General features: G+C 43.6%; 1 protein-coding gene across 1 annotated transcript; it reads right to left on the bottom strand.

Moving 5' to 3' along the window:
* Positions 1-7,255: 7,255 nt before the first annotated feature.
* Positions 7,256-16,870, bottom strand: BMP10 (bone morphogenetic protein 10). The gene is made up of 2 exons (XM_002928802.4): positions 16,502-16,870; positions 7,256-11,958 (listed from the first exon to the last, which is right to left on the bottom strand). Exons 1-2 carry the CDS (start codon positions 16,833-16,835, stop codon positions 11,018-11,020), a joined length of 1,275 nt encoding a protein of 424 aa, XP_002928848.1. The 5' UTR covers positions 16,836-16,870; the 3' UTR covers positions 7,256-11,017.
* Between the last annotated feature and the right edge of the window lie 382 nt (positions 16,871-17,252).

Raw genomic sequence — 17,252 nt, forward strand, 5'->3', positions numbered from 1 at the left:
ATTGGAAGATCTGGCACACATGGGCCTAAACTCTACCGTGGCGACAATTGTCTGGACCTGCACCGGGGCTGCTGCCAACAGGGGGAACCTAAGCCCTCCGCAGTCTGCAGGCCACCTCACTGTTTGCATTACTTGCCCGGCCCCGGGGGTCGCCACCCCTGTTCTAGATAGCTCAGAGAGAAGGGTGGGATCATTCGGTGACCTATGGAGAAGACAAGGTGCAGGGCTCTCCCAGTGCCTGTCCTGTACTTGTCCAGAATGACAGGATGGCCATGCAAACTCAGGGTAGCCTAGCAGAGTCTGAAATCTGGCCCTGGGACTTGAAGTTGATCTAATTTGCCCGGGTGCAAGGGTTAGAGGCCAGCAGTTTGATCTTTCTATTGCCGATTTTAAGTGACTGTGCTAGTAATAGCCCTAGTCATACCTCTAAAGGGCTCAAGTCAGCTGTATGTGATTGATTCACAGCATCTTCTTTGTGAATATAAGAGCTCAGAGAAACCAGTATTCTCCATTTGGTGCTTTTTTGACATCACTCGTGCAATCACGGAAAGAGCAGTTATACTGACTCCCTTCATATCCTCCATAGAGAAATCTCTTGCTCTGTTGCTTCATTTTCATATTTGGTCTTCATTCATCAATCCAGTTAAGAAAGGCCACCTCCTCAAGTGTCAGCTGTGGATCCAAAAACATCTACCAAAGATAAGCCGTTGTCATGGCAAAAAACAACAAACCTAAAGGTGATGGATCACGGGACATGCTTACTGTACTTGCCCTGGGAATCCACACCGCCTCCAACCTTCACTTAACTCCACATGCAGCTTTTCAACACCGCGCTCCTGGGTTGTTTCAAAAGCACTTTGCTTCTCACTTTGCAGCTCCTCGAGCCGGTGGCATCCAACCTCACTACATAGATCTGTACTTGCTGAATAATATTGCTTGGCAGTATTTATTTGTTAAAATCTGGCTTTTGTTCAAATACGCTCATAAAACTTTGGAAAATATAGAAGATAGTCTATTAGGATCTGGAATGCTTTATTTGTTTTCGGCTCATGAAAAACAGCAAGAACAACAACACAAGTATTGAGGCAAATCTTAGGATAAAAGTTCACTAAAAACATCTTGGTTGCATGTCAGGTTGAATCCCGACATAAGAAGTTGGAGTATCTAGGTCTTAATGATTAATTCTTCCACTGACTAATTAGTTGACTTCAGTTGGGTTACTTAATTTTTTCTGTTATTCCTTTGTCCAAACAGCAAGATTTACAAATCAGAATTTTAAAATCTAATAAACAAACAGAACAAGAGAGGTCTACAGCTGTAGCTTAAACACGGTGCTTAGCCATGTTGAGTCATCAAGTTTTTAAAACCTATCACAAGTGGACCCAATTTAGGAAAAAAGTTTTCCTATTACGGGAATATTTTCCATGCCTACATGTATTCACAGTGTGATTTTGTGACAATGAATCCATTTGGACTGTATCTGCATTTTGGAATTAAGGGGAAGGGAAGAATGCCCACACTACCCTTGAAGTGGACTAAGAGTTGCTTCAAACTCTGCCCCATAGAGAGCTTGACATGCATTTCCTATGTTTGGGGGGAGGAAGATCAAAGACTCAAGTTTGAGCCCCACGCAGGAAATCCAAGCTCAGGAGCCAAGCTGCTGACCTGCTCTGCTGGAGGAGTGAAGAACAGAAGTTACTGTTGAGCAGGGACAAGCTGGCTGTCTTGGGGTTAGTGGGGCAAGGAATGCAGCCATATCCCATGGACCCACCAAAGACAGTGCACAGAAGAGAGGGAATCAGCTCAGAGATTTCTTAGGTTCCTTAGATGCGATTGATGAGAGTTTTTTCAAGGATGTCTGAAAATCATCAACATACCTCCCTTCAGAAGATGGGTCTAATTCCCATCCTGTCGATCATGAGCTGGCCTTAGTGGCTCACTCCTACCAAATAGAACATGGAGGAAGGGTGCCTAGTTAATAAAAGACAAAACAACTTCTTCCTCACTATCACTCTTAGGACAGGTACTCTGGAAGCCTTCTGCCACCGTATTAAGAGGTCCAGTTACCCTGAGCCAGCCATGTAAAGAGCAGAGAAGAGAGAGACACTCAAGGAATGCCTGGCCAGGTTCCACACTTGTGAGCTATTGCTCCGAGTGCTGTTCGGGTATGGTTTGTTCCACGGGGACTGGTAATGGGAGCATCCAGTAAGAATGCCTTAAGGCATGATGGACTATTAGCACAGAAGAACCGGGGTCAACTCCTGGTTTCCTGGGCGTTGAAGGAGGAGGAAGCAAACCAGCTCTCAGGTCACAGGAACTACAGACTGAGAGGCGATTACAAAATTGGAGGTTTCTGAAGAACTTACAAGAGAAAGTGAGGCTTTCAAATTCTTCCAGACCCAGTGTGAAATTGGCTTATTACGGTCTGAGTCAGGAAAAAACATTCCTATTCCATCAACCTCTTCTTCTTTGTTTGGCTGTTTCATTAAGCTCAGCCAACATTCCCCTGCTGAAAAAACATTTTCATAATTTTGAGATGGAGAAACCATTTCTAAGCATGATGCACAAAACCACGAAGTCATAAAGGAAAAGAATAAAATAAATAAATATGTAAATAAAACATAAATATAAATAAAAATGTAAATAAATGTAAATAAAAATGTAAAATGTTTGAACAACAAAACACAGTATTTTTGAGATGTTAAAAGAGGAACAACAAACAGGAAAACTTGACAGCGTGTAACAAAGGATTAATTAATTTAAATGTGTTCATATTTATCGTGCTTAGTATGCGTACTGGTTTCCTAGGACCACTGGAACAGAGTACCACACACTGGGTGGCTTGAAAAACAGAAATTGATTGTCTCGTGGTTGTGGAAACTAGATGTCTGAGATCAAGGTGTTGGCAAGCTTGGTTCCTTCTGCGGGCTGTGATACGAGATCTTGTCCACACCTCTCTGCTAGTTGCCGGTGGTCGCTGACAGTCACTGGAGTTCCTTGGCTTGAAGACACACTGTGCGGACCTCCGCCTTTATCTTCACATGGTCTTCACCCCATGGTGATGTCTGTCTCTCCGTTCAAATCTACGTTTTTTATAAGGACATCAATCATGCTGGGTTAGGGCCTGCCCTACTGACCTCATCTTAACTGACTACCTCTTTGAAGATCCTGTTTCTAGATAAGGTCACACTCTGAGGTACTGGGGTTTAGGGCTTCGACTTGTGAACGTGGGGGACACAATTCAACAAAAGCAGCATCCATTAAGAAAAGCGATAGTGTTGAATATTGGGAAGTGTGGAGAAACAGTACTCTTGCATACAGCTGATAGAATAGAATTGGTATAACATTTTGGAGAGGAACTTGCTAGTATCTCTCAGAAAGATATATTCTGAATGTGCATGTCCTTTTCTCCAGCAATTTCACTTTTATGAATAGAACAAAATCCAAAACAGGCAAAGTCAATATGAAAAAGAGAACCTTTAAAAAGAGGTTAGACTTTTGGGGTGCCTGGGTGGCTGAGTCGGTTAAGCATCGGACTCTTCATTTTGGCTCAGGTCATGATCTCAGGGTTGTGAGGTTGGGCTCCATGCTCAGCGGGGAGTCTGTTTGAGAGTCTCCCTCCCTCTCCCTCTACCCCTGCCCTGTTTCTCTCTCTCAAATAAGGAAATAAATAAATAAATAAATAAATAATAAATAAATCTTTAAAAAATATACAGGTAAGATTTTCAGGGGAAGGGGGAGGATGATGTGTTAGGTAATGTTACTGTTTTCAGTATAGCTGGTATCATGGGCAAGTAGTTGTCAACCTCCAATCTCAAAGCTGTTCTTCAACAACAAACCCTGCTGGGCTTGATCTGTGATCCTCTGGATAGACCATGTGGGAACGGAAGGATGGCTACTTTATTTTCTTCTTGCTCTTTCCACTCCTGTAACCAGCCAAGCACTAGCTGACTCAGGTTGCCACATTTAGCAAATAAATGCACAGGACACCCAACTCAATTTGAATTTCAGATAAGCAATGAACATGTTTTTAGTATAAATATGTCCCATGCAGTATTTGAGACATGCTTATACCAAACAAGTTATTCATTGCTTATCTTAGATTCAAATTTAACTGGACATCTGTATTTTCTCCAGCAATCTGATACCTGGCTCCAAACCCCACAAAGCAGGTGTGCCTGACCTGGGGGAGCTAGGATGCTGTGACACGATTCCACTATCTGTCCCTTATTCCGGCATGGTCTCAGTTACACTTTTGCAGGACCTTTATAAAAGCAAACAACAAACCATGTGACAGCCGCAGCAAAAGCTGTACCAGGAGCTGGCCTCATGTAAATATTATGTTAATTAAAACAGATGGGTCTTATAGCATAAACAAAACAACCGCAGGGGGCTGGTTTTTGTTCTGTCTGGGCTCCTTAATATAGTAACTCAGTTCCCATCTTGTTAGCACTCTTTCCTTATCAAGCATTGAACTGGGGTATAAGGAAGTTTAAATTACCAGTGATTGGAGGTCCGTTTTCTAAACACTTGAAACAGATGGTTTATTGCCTGGAAAGCATGCCTCTTTTCGGGGAGTGGAGTGTTGAGCTTGGTTATTTCAGGAAAATGTTTTGTTATAGTGCACGTACTGACGTCAGGTTAGCCGAACTGATGAAGCACGCCCCCCCCCCCACCCTCGCTCTGTTCCTTCCATTGAGTTTGCCTACTGGACAAAGGTCTCATTTTTAGTGTGGTCTGCTTGCTTCTTCAACATTGCCTTGGGCAAAAGCCCACTTACTCCTCCTGTACAAAATTGAAAAAGAGCAATAACTTCTGAAAAAGAGCAATAACCATGCAGAAGGTTTTTGAAAATAAATGTCATTTCAGAGCCTACAATTGATCAAGTTGGATGCTCTCCCAACTGAGCTTCAGTGAGCTTAACAAAAAGATAATTTCTTTTTTGGCCATTTTTTAGCGATCTAGGATCCTGTCCAGGATCACATGTTCCATTTAGGTGTCACATCTTTTTCGTCTCTTTTCATCTAGAACGGTTTCTCAATCTGTCTCTGCCTTTCATGGATGTTTTTGAAGAGTGTACAGTCTAGTTATTTTGTAGCATGTCCTTCTAATGGGTTTGCGTGATGGTCTTGCATTCTGGGTCAGGTTAGGTTACGCATTTTAGGCAGGAATACTCATAAGGTGTCAGCCCCGATTTGCTAGCACTGTTCCCTTGCGGTGCGAGAGAGTTGGCCCTGTGTCCTGTGAGTGAAAATTTTCTACCAAATCCTGACATGAACATGGTGCTTCCTGCCTCCCACCAAAGAATCTTAATTTGAACTGAATGACCTAAACTTTTTGTAAGATTCTCAGAATCACATTTAAGAGTAAGAATGGATTGAGGTTTCCATAGGTTTTGGGGCTTCCTTCTCAGAACGAGATGGGCACGTTGGGTCTGTGCTAACGGTCTGAGGAAGGTTAAGAGAGGGTGGGAACTGGTTCTTGTAAACTGACAGTTGGGGACAGTGAGTTGGAGATAATGGCATAATCCATTTATAACCACCCAAGTTAACAAGCTCTCACCTTCTCCAAATAGGCCCCTTATTTACAAATAGTCACTTCTGGTGCAAAAGTGGGCTCCCGTCCATGTAACCGGAGTCACATGCAGCCCATCTCCTGGCATTACTTTCCTGCAACACCCCCAAGACCAATTCACATTAGGAACACTATCAGAAACTGTATTCAATGCATAATCCAAGCTCTGAAAATAATGTTTTCTCTCACTCTGTAAACCCACTACCCCCTAAAATAACTTTAGCCATGTCTCCCCCAGTTCGATCCCAGGCTGTCTCAGTAGGTAAGAAACTCCTAGAATAATGGTGTCTGGTCCTGTGCCACCATGCTTGGGTCAGACCACAAGTGGAGAATGGGTCCACGCATCACACTGTGAGAGACAACCACAAGTAGAATTATTTACAGAACAGAATGAATAGGTTGCTGAAGAATTCAAAATCAAGTCAGAAGAATGCCTCTCCAGGCCTTTTTAGTCCAGCCCTGTCCCATGCCCCATCTTGGCGCCTCAGCTCCCTTTCCTTCACGACTAGAACTCTTTGTCTTGGCCTTGTTAGTTCTCCTGATCCTGAGGGCCAAGGGCTGCGTTCTTTGCTGACGCTATTGCCAGATAAAGCCTGCCAGCCGGGACGTCAGAGGATTTTCCCCAAAAGAGTACACAATGATTGTCCAATAGAAGGAATTTTAGTTCACCTGGCTCTGTCTCTATGCCCTTCAAATCCCACACTCTGCCATAGAAGTGAACTTGCTGCCAGAACAGGCAGCAGGGTCTGTCCACCAGGCCCACTACCCACTCAGGGGGCAGGTCTGGTCCAGGAGCAGACCTTCTATGTGTTTCCATCTGGCTGAGGGAGCTCGCTGCGCCTGGCTGTGTGCTCAGAGGCACACCATTGCAGGAAATGGGAAGAGTGGGTCCAGAAGGACAAGAGAGCTACTCACGTGCTGAGGGGCTTTCATAAAGATGGATTTCATGTGTATGTGCTGCCCCGAGACCTGAGAACCGGGAAGTTATGAGGGACAGGAGGAGACACTTCAATTTCATGAAAGGAAGAGCTCCTCCTAACTTTCTGCTTACCTTTGTCTCTCCTGCAGTGACTTCTGCGCATAGTGACCTACCCTACTGGTTAAGTGGAGTACAATCCAGGCAGAGCCCCCTACAACTGTAACAGGTGCCTTAAGAAGGGGGGGGCACTCCCTTATCTTTACTAATATTTGCAGAAAAGATTAAAAGTACTTTGGTGGGCTGCTGGGGGCAGTTACTCATGTTTACAAGTCCTTTCTAGCCTGAGATTCTACGAGGTTCAATAATCAAATTTCAGTGACACTTAGCCTGAACATGCTTCCCAAAGTGATCTTTCATCTGCATCATTCTAAATTTGAAGAAGAGATATGTCTCGGTTACGGACCAAGAAGAGCTCATTTCATTTTCTTGCAACATCTCCGGCATTCATGGGATTTACAGAAAGTTGTGGGAAGTGGGAGAGCCGGATAACAGAAGCTCACTCTCTGGTTTAGAAGCTAAAGCCCAGAAGCTGTTTCTTCAGGCCACATTCTACTGATACAGCAGGAAGGTTTAGTCCCCTTGGATTTACTGTGAGATGAAAATGTAAAAAAAAAAAAAGGAGGCAGGGGCGATAGGAGTCGGGGGGAGTGCAGAAGACATTTCACCCTAAGGAAAAATAAGTTGCAAGTAACTATCGTCAAAATAACATTTTATTTAACACGATGACTCTGAACGTGCACATCCGGTTGATGAACAGTGTGAAATACCCCATCTCCCGTCTAGTCTAGTCATCACTACAGAAATGTGGACATGATGATGAACGCGTTTTACACACGAGCAGAGATGCGCACGCGGTGCGGTGGTTGTGCGTGACTGTGGTTTCAGCGGTTCCCCCGCCTGTGGAGCTTTGTCAGGGGGGCGGGAGCGCGTGCCCCTGCCCAGTGCCACCAAGCCAGACACACACAAAACGAGTGCTCGCGTGTGAGACAAGCATGCCCAGCACGACAACCGTCATTCCTACATGAGGTTGTGGACGGACGGATACATTGCCACACCCAGAAACGCCTTCTGTTTTTATGCCACTGGTGTACGGCATTATAGATTTTCTTTCCACCTAATGTGTGGAGTCAAATGTCCTTGTCCGTGTTCCTTTTTCACTAGAACTGCACAGGGCGAGGTACCGCCCACAGTGACTCTGCGAAAACGTCCACCAGCCTTTGAAAAGGCAGCATCCCTTCTGCGTTACAGACAACTCTAAATGGCTTTGCCACAAAGCTGCAGGGCGTTATAGGCTGTGGATGGGTCCAGTGAGAAGCAATATGTAAAATCCTGTCTGCGGAAATCTGTTTTACTTGAAGACTATAGATTCTAAACAAAACCAAAACATTTACCAACAGTTCTGGGTAAAGTATTTAGCATTAATGTCTTGGGCCTAAAAATTACACACAAGGAAAGAATTAGGCATTTTGAGGCTGACTCCCTTGGGAGTCATTTAATTAACATTTTAAAAATATTTACAGAGTAATTGGTCTAATTACAAATGGATTTGTCCACCTGCGTCTCTGAATTGGTGGTCAGTGAAGGCAACCGAAATAGTCAGGAGGGAGCACCTAGTTTGGGGAATGAAAAGCTCCAATTAAACTCTGCCTCCACTCACTGACCCGCAATCACAGCCCCTCAGGGCCTGACAGTATTCGCCTCTCACAGAAAAATGACAACATATTGGTTAAATATTTTCTGGAACGCCTACACTTCGGTTAAAGCTACACTATCCAGTTAAAACTATACTATTTACAAATGAGTAACTATGCCAAGGGGCTCACAACATGCTTACAGGACACAAATACACAAAGTGATGGCAAGCTTATTGCAAAGTCCTCTCCAAGTAACAGGAAATATTTTGGCAAAAAGACAGAAGAAAATACAGGCCATAAATTGTAAAGGAGCCATACTCTGAGGAAGGCATTATTTGAAAAGCACTATTTTATCCAAGAGGGAATCACAAACATTAAAAATAAAATATTTGATATTCTACAATATATTACAAAAATAAATATATCCACCAATAAATAATAAGAAGCCTAGAAACTTACACATGAATATTTTGGTTGTTGGCTGTCAAAGTCCCTCTGCTACAATCCTCCTCGAGAGTCATTTAGGTGTATCAACTTCAGTGATAATTCTTCCATAAAAGAGGAAAAAATACTGGTGTGGGGTGCAGCTGGGGTCTACAACCAGAGAGGACATTTAGTGACTCCTACTTCCTAAGGATGTGACAGTTTTCTAGCTTTGTGTCAACACGGTGATGGAGGAGAGGTGCAGACACGCTGCAAGGGGCCTGATGGGAGCAGGGGTCTCCTATTAATGGTTTCTGCCTTTGCCTTTCTCGATGAAAAAAAATGCAATGAGCAACACTTGAAGAACCAATATGTGGCTTTCCATCCTCCTTTTCCATAGCGAAGAAGCAAATCATAGAAATGATGCTTATGTCTGTCCTGTAGTCTAAGGACAAACATGTGGGAGACACACCCTAATCACTGACAGCCTAGATCTTCACATGCTATTAACAGAAGAGCGATTGTAAGTGCTTGCCACAAGTTTTTCACCAAAACCTGGCTGCGTCGGCAGACAGCACGCAGAAAGCAGGGCCTGGCACATCCTAGTGTTCTAACGTCAGCGTGCTAATAGCAGCAGGCTGCCAGGGCCTGCACACCTGTCTCCTGAGGGCAGCCTGCTCCGTTTTCAGGAATTCTGCAAGCGGCTCAATATCACATGGGTAGTTTGAAAGAGGCTCTGGTGAGAGTATTTACACCATTGAAATCTACAAATCAAGATGGCTGGCGGTAAAGCAGTTACTAGCACATCACTGTCATACACATTTTATCCAGAAAGAAGATTTCGCTTGATATTTATCTAACCAGAACTATCCTGCTCAGCTGAGGTCTTACTTCATGTCTATTACAGACAGTGTCCTTTAGAAAGGAGAAGCGGTAGCACAGAGTAACGGTGTACAGTGTGTACTATGGATATAAAGGACACAGCACACCCCACTGAGGGCTCTAAGTGCGGCTTTCCAAAGCCAGTTATGCACACACACATACTCTCTCTCTCGTGCACACGTGCACACCACTTTATATGGAGGCTCTTCCATTAGTGAATGACTCTGAGTTGCATGGCCACCTCAAATTGTGCATCCCTGCATACTCATGGATGGCCCCAACTGCACTTTTCTGGGGCAGTGAATTCCCAGGATCTGCCCTCTGGACACCAGTGGACAGTAGATGTACAGAGCAGATGTCCAAATTAGGCAAAATGTCCTTCAAATAGCTTCCCTTACCTCTATTTTCTAGTGCAATATGAGTTTATAACCCCAAGAGGTTTGTGAAAGGGAGGCTGATGGTTTCCCAGGGTAAAAAAAATGCAAGACTTCTTAAGGAAGCATTCAACGGGGTGAGTGGGGGACAATGTACTGGAAACTGCATTCCTAGAAGCGCGAACCGTCAGTGTCGGATGCCTGGAGAAGTCAAAACAGTTTGTCCAAAAGATTTAACTATCCAGTTAAAACTGCTTATAATTTTATACACGTATCCTAGGATAGCATCTGAATCCTTTCCCTCCTCTCCTGTGAGCACTCTCCCACCTCCTCTACCCTCTGCAGCAGTAAAGGCCAACACACTCTGCCTTGCTTGTGATCCTATTATCTCAGGAACATCCCGAATCCCATTTTCATTTTTTGACCGGGTGCTGCCGTCTAGAGCACAGCGATGCCCCATGGGCTCATCCTCTGCTATGGTAGATTTAGGCCACTGCCTCTTGAAACCATTTGGTTTCTGCATCAGATAACCTCTCCCCTCAAACATGCAGCGCCCTTTACCTGGTCCCGCTGCTCTGAGCAGTGGCACAAACCCAACTGATAAATGCTACACCTACATATGCAATGGCATTTAGGAAATATAATACTTCCTAGGAGGGTGAAATTCTCGGTGCTAATTATCTTGACATAAATCCTACTCAGAGAAGAGTTGACTGAGAACGTACCACTGGTTTTTTAACATATACACGTTTGACTGAGTCATGCACACATGTGAATATAACCTACCTCTACAGAACCAGAAGTTTTATAAGCTTATCTATGTACACATACACATACACAAATATCTATCATCTGACGTGCTGTTTCTGCTTAAGGCTTGTTGTTCTCAAATTGACACAGATGACCACCAGGGGGGCTTGCCACTTGCTATTGGAAATGTCATTGCCAGGAAATGGCAAGTCCAAAGAAAAACAGATTGGAAGGGAAGAGACCGTATTCACAAAATATGCATTTCGTACAACAAACTGACCTGCCCATTTCCCTAAGGCAGCAAGCCTCTATGATCTGTACACGCGTATTAAATAATCTCATTAAATAGGAACACAAAATATACACATTTACAGTTATTAAATAAGCACAGGACTCCTCTTCTATCTACAGCCGCATTCGGAGACGGCCATGCCTTCGTATTTGAACTTGTAGGTGACGACGCCCTTGTCTAGATAGAGGATGGAGATGGGGTCTAGCTTGGTGGGCACACAGCAGGTTTTGGAAGCCTTTTGGGAATTCTTGAGGTGGACCAAGGCCTGGATAATCGCATGTTTTGTGGGTGTGAGATGCTCTGCCAGGGGGTAGTTGCAAACCCCACGGCATTCGTAGGCTTCGTATCCAGGTGGGGCGATGATCCAAGAGTCCCAGCCAATCTCCTTGAAGTCGATGTAGAGTGGGGTCCTCTTGCAGTGGTTTCCTTTAGCGTTCCTTCTGATGCGGGCAGTGGAGTCATAGATGATGTTTGACCTCATCTGCAGCAAAGCTTCTTCTCCCGGCCCACGGGAGTAACCGTCCAGGCCCAAGGTGTCAAAGTCGAGAAGCTGCTCCTGGGCGATCATTTCATTCAGTTCCTCCTTCTGCTCCTTCTCGCTGCTTTGGTCATCAGAAAACACAACAAGCAAGGGGACATGCTTATTCCGGGCACTGGTGTCTATTTCCAGTTGTCCCCTACTTGCATCCTCGGTGCCGTCGTGTCTGCTCTCGATGTGGACCTCCAGCTGGTGGGTGGATGAGCCCGACTTTTGCCAACGTCTAATGGCATCCGTGACATCAAAAGTCTCCCACTCACTGTTGGTTCCATAGATCTCCCCCGACACCAAGACCAGCATGCTTCTTCCACCCTCAGTGTCCCCTCTGCTCTCTAGGACCTCAAAAATGGTAATTTTCCTGTCTACTCCTTCATACATCATGCGATCTCTTTGTACCAGTGTGTACAACCTGAGTTCGGCCATGAGAACCTCTTCATGGTGAGGAATGGACACATTGAAGAGGAGAGGGTATTTTCGGAGCCCATTGAAACTGGCTGGCTGCGAAAACAGGTCTGGGTGGGGAGAAAAGACAAAAATCAGATTCGTAGTGTGTCACAAAGAAAAACAGATGCTTATTTATGCAATAAGAGGGCCTGTCTGTGCGGGAAGCTTGAGACAGAGAAATGAGGGTGATGACCGAAGAAAACAGACGCAATGTTAGCCTTCTCCAATAGAAAATACTTAAAGGTCAACGGTAGAATGCTAAACTGACTTAAGCTGCCAAGACTAAGATGGAAAGTGGTTGCCTAATGAATGGGAGAGCACTCTCCCAGCCTTGGTTGCATAGCTTATCAGCCACAGAATTACAGAGCTGGGAGGGACCCTGGAGATTGTGCAAGCAAGCCCCCAATTATCCTAACCAGTAAAAAGCCGTCAATGGAACATGGGGTGGTTGTCGTTTTTGGAAGCTTTTCAGGGATGAGCGCTTTATGGCTTCTCATATTTGCATTCATAATGGGTGAAGATTCCCCACACATTGGCTGAGCACTGGTCTTCCTCAAAGGCCTCCATGAAGATCCGGGGTTTGTAAACTATAGCCCATGGGCCATATTGGGCCTGCCACCTATTTCTGGAAATAAAGGATCAGGGGATCACAGCCTGGCCCATTGCACTACAATGTCAGATTTGGTCCACTCACGGCCCACAAAACCTAAAATGCTTACTATCTGTCTGACCCTTTACAGAAAGAGTTTCCTGACTCCTCCTCTAGACACCAAAGTCTGACAAGGTCAACAAGCTAAGCATAAACCAAGGGGGTCACAGAGGTTGAATTTTGGGTGTGTGGACTTCAACAAGGTGGAATGGGAGAAAATGAACCCTGGAATAGATTGGTTGCTATAGTCTCGTACCCTTAACAACTGGCATGGAATTTGGCACTAAGAATCACTCGGAATGTTCATGAAATAAATTGTTAAAGGTTCTTTAGTCTCAGAAGCACACCTCCAGATATTATCATGTTGAATTCCTGAGAATTTTATAGGAGCCCCAAACTCCTGTACACTTGCCCCAGGTAATACATGACTGCAAAATATCCCTGAAGGCATCTGTCATCCATCAAAGGGTTCCACAACACCAGAGTGCTAAGGACCACCAATGGAGGGGGTCTCTATCACCTTTGGCAGTGTTTTCCCAACTGTATACCCAATTCATTATTTTAGTAGGGTCCCTGCTCCAGGTTGTACTCTTTAATATTTTTCTTTAACTTTATATGATTATTTTTATGCTTAATATCTCTTTTAGGCCTGTCTTAAGCAACAACACTCATGAAATGAGGGGATTGAGGGGATTGTCATGTGGATTTTTTTCTGATCCACATTAATGAAAATATATAATAATTTCACATGACTCACAGCTTTCTCTGTGAAGGGTAACACTTAAAATCATCTCATACACTGCCAGTGGGAACTACTGGTCAATGAGATGAATTCAAACTCTCTAGCATGACTCTGAAAACAATAACCAGGCCTTACCCTCTTAATCTAATCACAGTTCCCATGCATCCCCTATAATGCATGGAACATTGTAACTGAACAATTGATATTTGTTGGAAGGCTCAAGAAATTGTAAACCCTCCTATTTAGAGTGGACCGATGTTGTCACCATTTGCCCAAACACTCCTTTGCCTTGCTATATACCGCACCTCTGGAGATGTGTTTCTGACTTGGTAAGCCTTCTCCCCTCCCCACCTCTCTAGCTGTGAGCCCTCCTTGTGAGATGTTCCCTTCTTCACCTCCCTGTGAAGTTCACTGCCTTCTGGGTCACTTGAATATTTACTCTTTTTTTTTTTAAGTTTTTATTTAAATTCTAGTTAGTTAACATATAGTGTAATATTGGTTTCAGGAGTAGGATTTAGTGATTCCAATATTTACGCTCCACATCTCTCCTTTGAGCTTTGCCATTTACATCCTTACGTTTCAGTTTTCTTTTTATGAATGGGTCTTCCCAACCACATTGCCATCATGCTGGCAGGTAGCCCAACTTAAACTCCTTCTATGCCTCCAAGCTACCACTATGTCTTAAACAGAGGCAATGTTTTCAAAATATTGACTAGTTGATGATTCTGGACATCAAATGAAATTGATTTATGGGCATGGCATAGGTCCTTAGCACATCAATTAACTTGGGAGTTGTCCCCTCGTATAAGAATAGAGAGACTTGACTCTCCTTGGATAGGGAGCATGAGAAGACCAAAAATAGGGGAGTAGACTAGTTTGCTCCATCCACGAGAAAAGTGCAGAATAAAAGCTCATGGTAGTGGGAGGAAGGGATTAATTACAAAGGAGACCAAGGAGACTTTTGGTGGTGGTGAATGTGTTCACTATCTTGATTGTGGTAATGGTTTCAGTGGATGTTTATATGTGCCAAGACCTGTCAAATTATACACTTCAAATATGTGCAGTTTAATGTATGTCAATTATACTTGAATAAAGCTGTTAAAAAAATAAGCTCACTGTGCGTGGGCGAGCATACAAAGTTGTAGATGGAAGTGTTGTATTCTAGGCAAGGGACCTGATGTTAGCTGAGTATATTTAAACGTGCCAGTGTTTTGCAAACACTGTTTCGTTTAGTTCTTACAATGACTATTTATTGCCATTGTGTTCATTTGACATCAGAAGAAATCAAGCTTCCAGGCAGAGGACGGACTTCCCCAAGATGACAAAGCGAGGTCAGAAGTGGTGGGAATTGAAGTAATTTTTTTTCTACTTTAGAGGTGCATTTGTTTTCCCTTAATCAGTTAGATTTGGAGGAGGGTTTTTTTGGTTTTGGTTTTGGGGGGCAGGGCGGGTTTGGTCTTTGTCTCCTAGGCAGCTGCACTGTGCAGACCCAAAGAGTCCAAAGAGAGAGGAACAGCCACTAGAGCCAGCCTAGAGCAGGACTGACGCCCTCAGAGCTGTGCGTTCCACCGCAGACCGGTAGAGGTGCGGGCAGCAGGGGTGTCCACAGACGGATCCCCTCCTGCTTTCGCTGGTCTCCAGTAATAAGAGCCTCTGTAAACTGCACTTCCTGACCTGCAGCATGCAAATCCTCCACAGGAGAAGTGAAAACTAAAAAAACCTTCTGTTTTCTCTGGGGATGTGAACACTTTCCCACCCGTGCTCCGAACCAGGCACCCAGGGCTCAGTGCTCAGAAGTGCTAGGAAGGGTTCCCATGGAACAAGGCTATTTATTTTCCATTCAGACTCACCCCCAAAAGGAATCTGTAATTTCAGTTTGCCGTTTCCACTGTGTTACTAAATGTTACTGAGTAACATTTCCAATGTGTTACTAAATACCTAAAATTTTGGCAGCGATCTACATTTTAAAGGCAAATGGTGTCTTCAGGACTGATCAATATCTACTCCATGTTTCCTCTAATGCCCAGAATTTAAGGAATTCCTTAGTAATAACTAATGTTTGCTCAGCAATTCATCGTAAATGCAGTGCTTTCTTACCTTTTTGAAATCGCTCAGTTGTGTTACATAGATATATTACCCCAATTTACAGATGAGAAAATTGAGGTTCAGAGAAATTAAGCTAATTGCCCACAACTACTCAGTCAACCCTGCCTCAAAATTCCAAATCCTAAGCTATTTCTTTGCTACCGCCTTTCTGCTTTTAAGAACAGCTGGCCAACATCAATCAAAACCCTCTTTGTACCTGGTTAATGACAATGGTAAATATTAAAGAATTCATTTCTTTGGACCCAGATCTTTTACCATGCATATTAATTAATATATATTAATATATAAATAATATACATAATGTTAATATATATATTAATATATATGTGTGTGTGTGTGTGTTTATGCATTTTTTGCCTCCTAGCACCATAGTCAATAGAAGACTGACTTGCTAGGTCATACATTTAGTCCCTGAATAAAGCTGGGGGAGCTGACATTGTTTTCCTGCTGATATTTAAAGCTTGTGCATTGCTATTCATGAAGACCCTGAAATAAGCTGGATCCTTAACTGGGCCGTGCATACTTCCTGGACATTACAAACAGTGATTCAAGGATGTACACATCACACAAACACAACGATACTTTAGGAAGAACCTCTAAAATTCAAATTTTCATCCTGTCTGAAAATTTCTTAAATAAGGTCAGAAAATGGAAACACATTCAAAGTTTGAGTGAAGCACAAGTCATGACTTTTGGTTTTTGTCTATTTTTGTTCTGAGTAGAAGCTGACAATTTTTTTTAGTCAATTAAAAGACAAACGGAAACTGAGACCTATTTGGAAAACGACAAAGGTATAGTAGTAACCCAACAGTAATTTCTTGTTACTACTTGCGGTTCAAATTTAAGAATTTTAAAGACTAAATTATGATGTCAAAACGGTAGACACTTCCTGACTTTGGATTAAAAGATATTCTTTAGTACCTTTTAATAACATTTGGGAAATGACCATGAAAATGGTATAGACCAAAATGTGCATTGTTTTTGAGTATCTGTGTAGATACACCCTTACATAGATGTATCCACCCTTATCTATATTATTTCTGTGCACTGTAAATTAACTTATCGCTTCTTGAAAAAATCCAAGCCAAATTTCATCAATAAAATATAAACTTACCTTCGTTCTTAAAACTCCTAATGATGTTGGCAGATGGCATGGCGGTCCGATCTGTGGCAAATTTGTTGTAGAGTTCCAGCATGTACTCCGGGGGGTCCACCTTGGCTGAATCCTGCGAGGGGATGTCAGATAGGTTCAGTGTCTTAAGAAATTCATTTTTCATGCTCTGCAGCAATGTGTTAAAGTCGACCCCATCTTGCTCTGAGAAGACATCGTCGAAGAGGGGCATATCTTCTTCCAGAGGCGACTGCTCCAGGCTCATGATGGGGCTGCCAGAAACCGAATGAGCCACCAAGCAGAAGAGAGCGCACAGCTGCAGGGCCAGAGAACCCATGACTCTGCTCAAGCCCCCACGCCAACCCAGGAAGGTTTAGCTCTCCTGGGCTCTAAGTGGCAGTTTTATCTTGTGGAGAGTTAATGTCTCGTGTCACTGGAGACAAGTTTGGAAACTCTTCGCCTCTCTCCCCCTCCCCCCCCACCACTCTTCCTCTGCCCCCAAAAGTCAGGTTGCAGTAATTGGATAACAAAATCCCCTCTAGGGGCCTAGCCTTTCTTATCTCCCTAGTGTAAACTTGTGCAACAGATTTTGTTTCTATCTCGCGATCCTTTTTTCTTTTAATGAGCATTTTATAAACATTTCCACATTCTGACACTGCCTAAGAGATAGGACAATTTTCTCCTTGCAGAAGCTCTGTTACTCTTCCTTTCAATTCACTTCCTTTTGGCAGGAATGCCTGAATTCTGCTTTTAT

Source organism: Ailuropoda melanoleuca, chromosome 4, assembly GCF_002007445.2.
Source record: "Ailuropoda melanoleuca isolate Jingjing chromosome 4, ASM200744v2, whole genome shotgun sequence".
In the NCBI taxonomy this organism is placed as follows: Eukaryota; Metazoa; Chordata; class Mammalia; order Carnivora; family Ursidae; genus Ailuropoda; species Ailuropoda melanoleuca.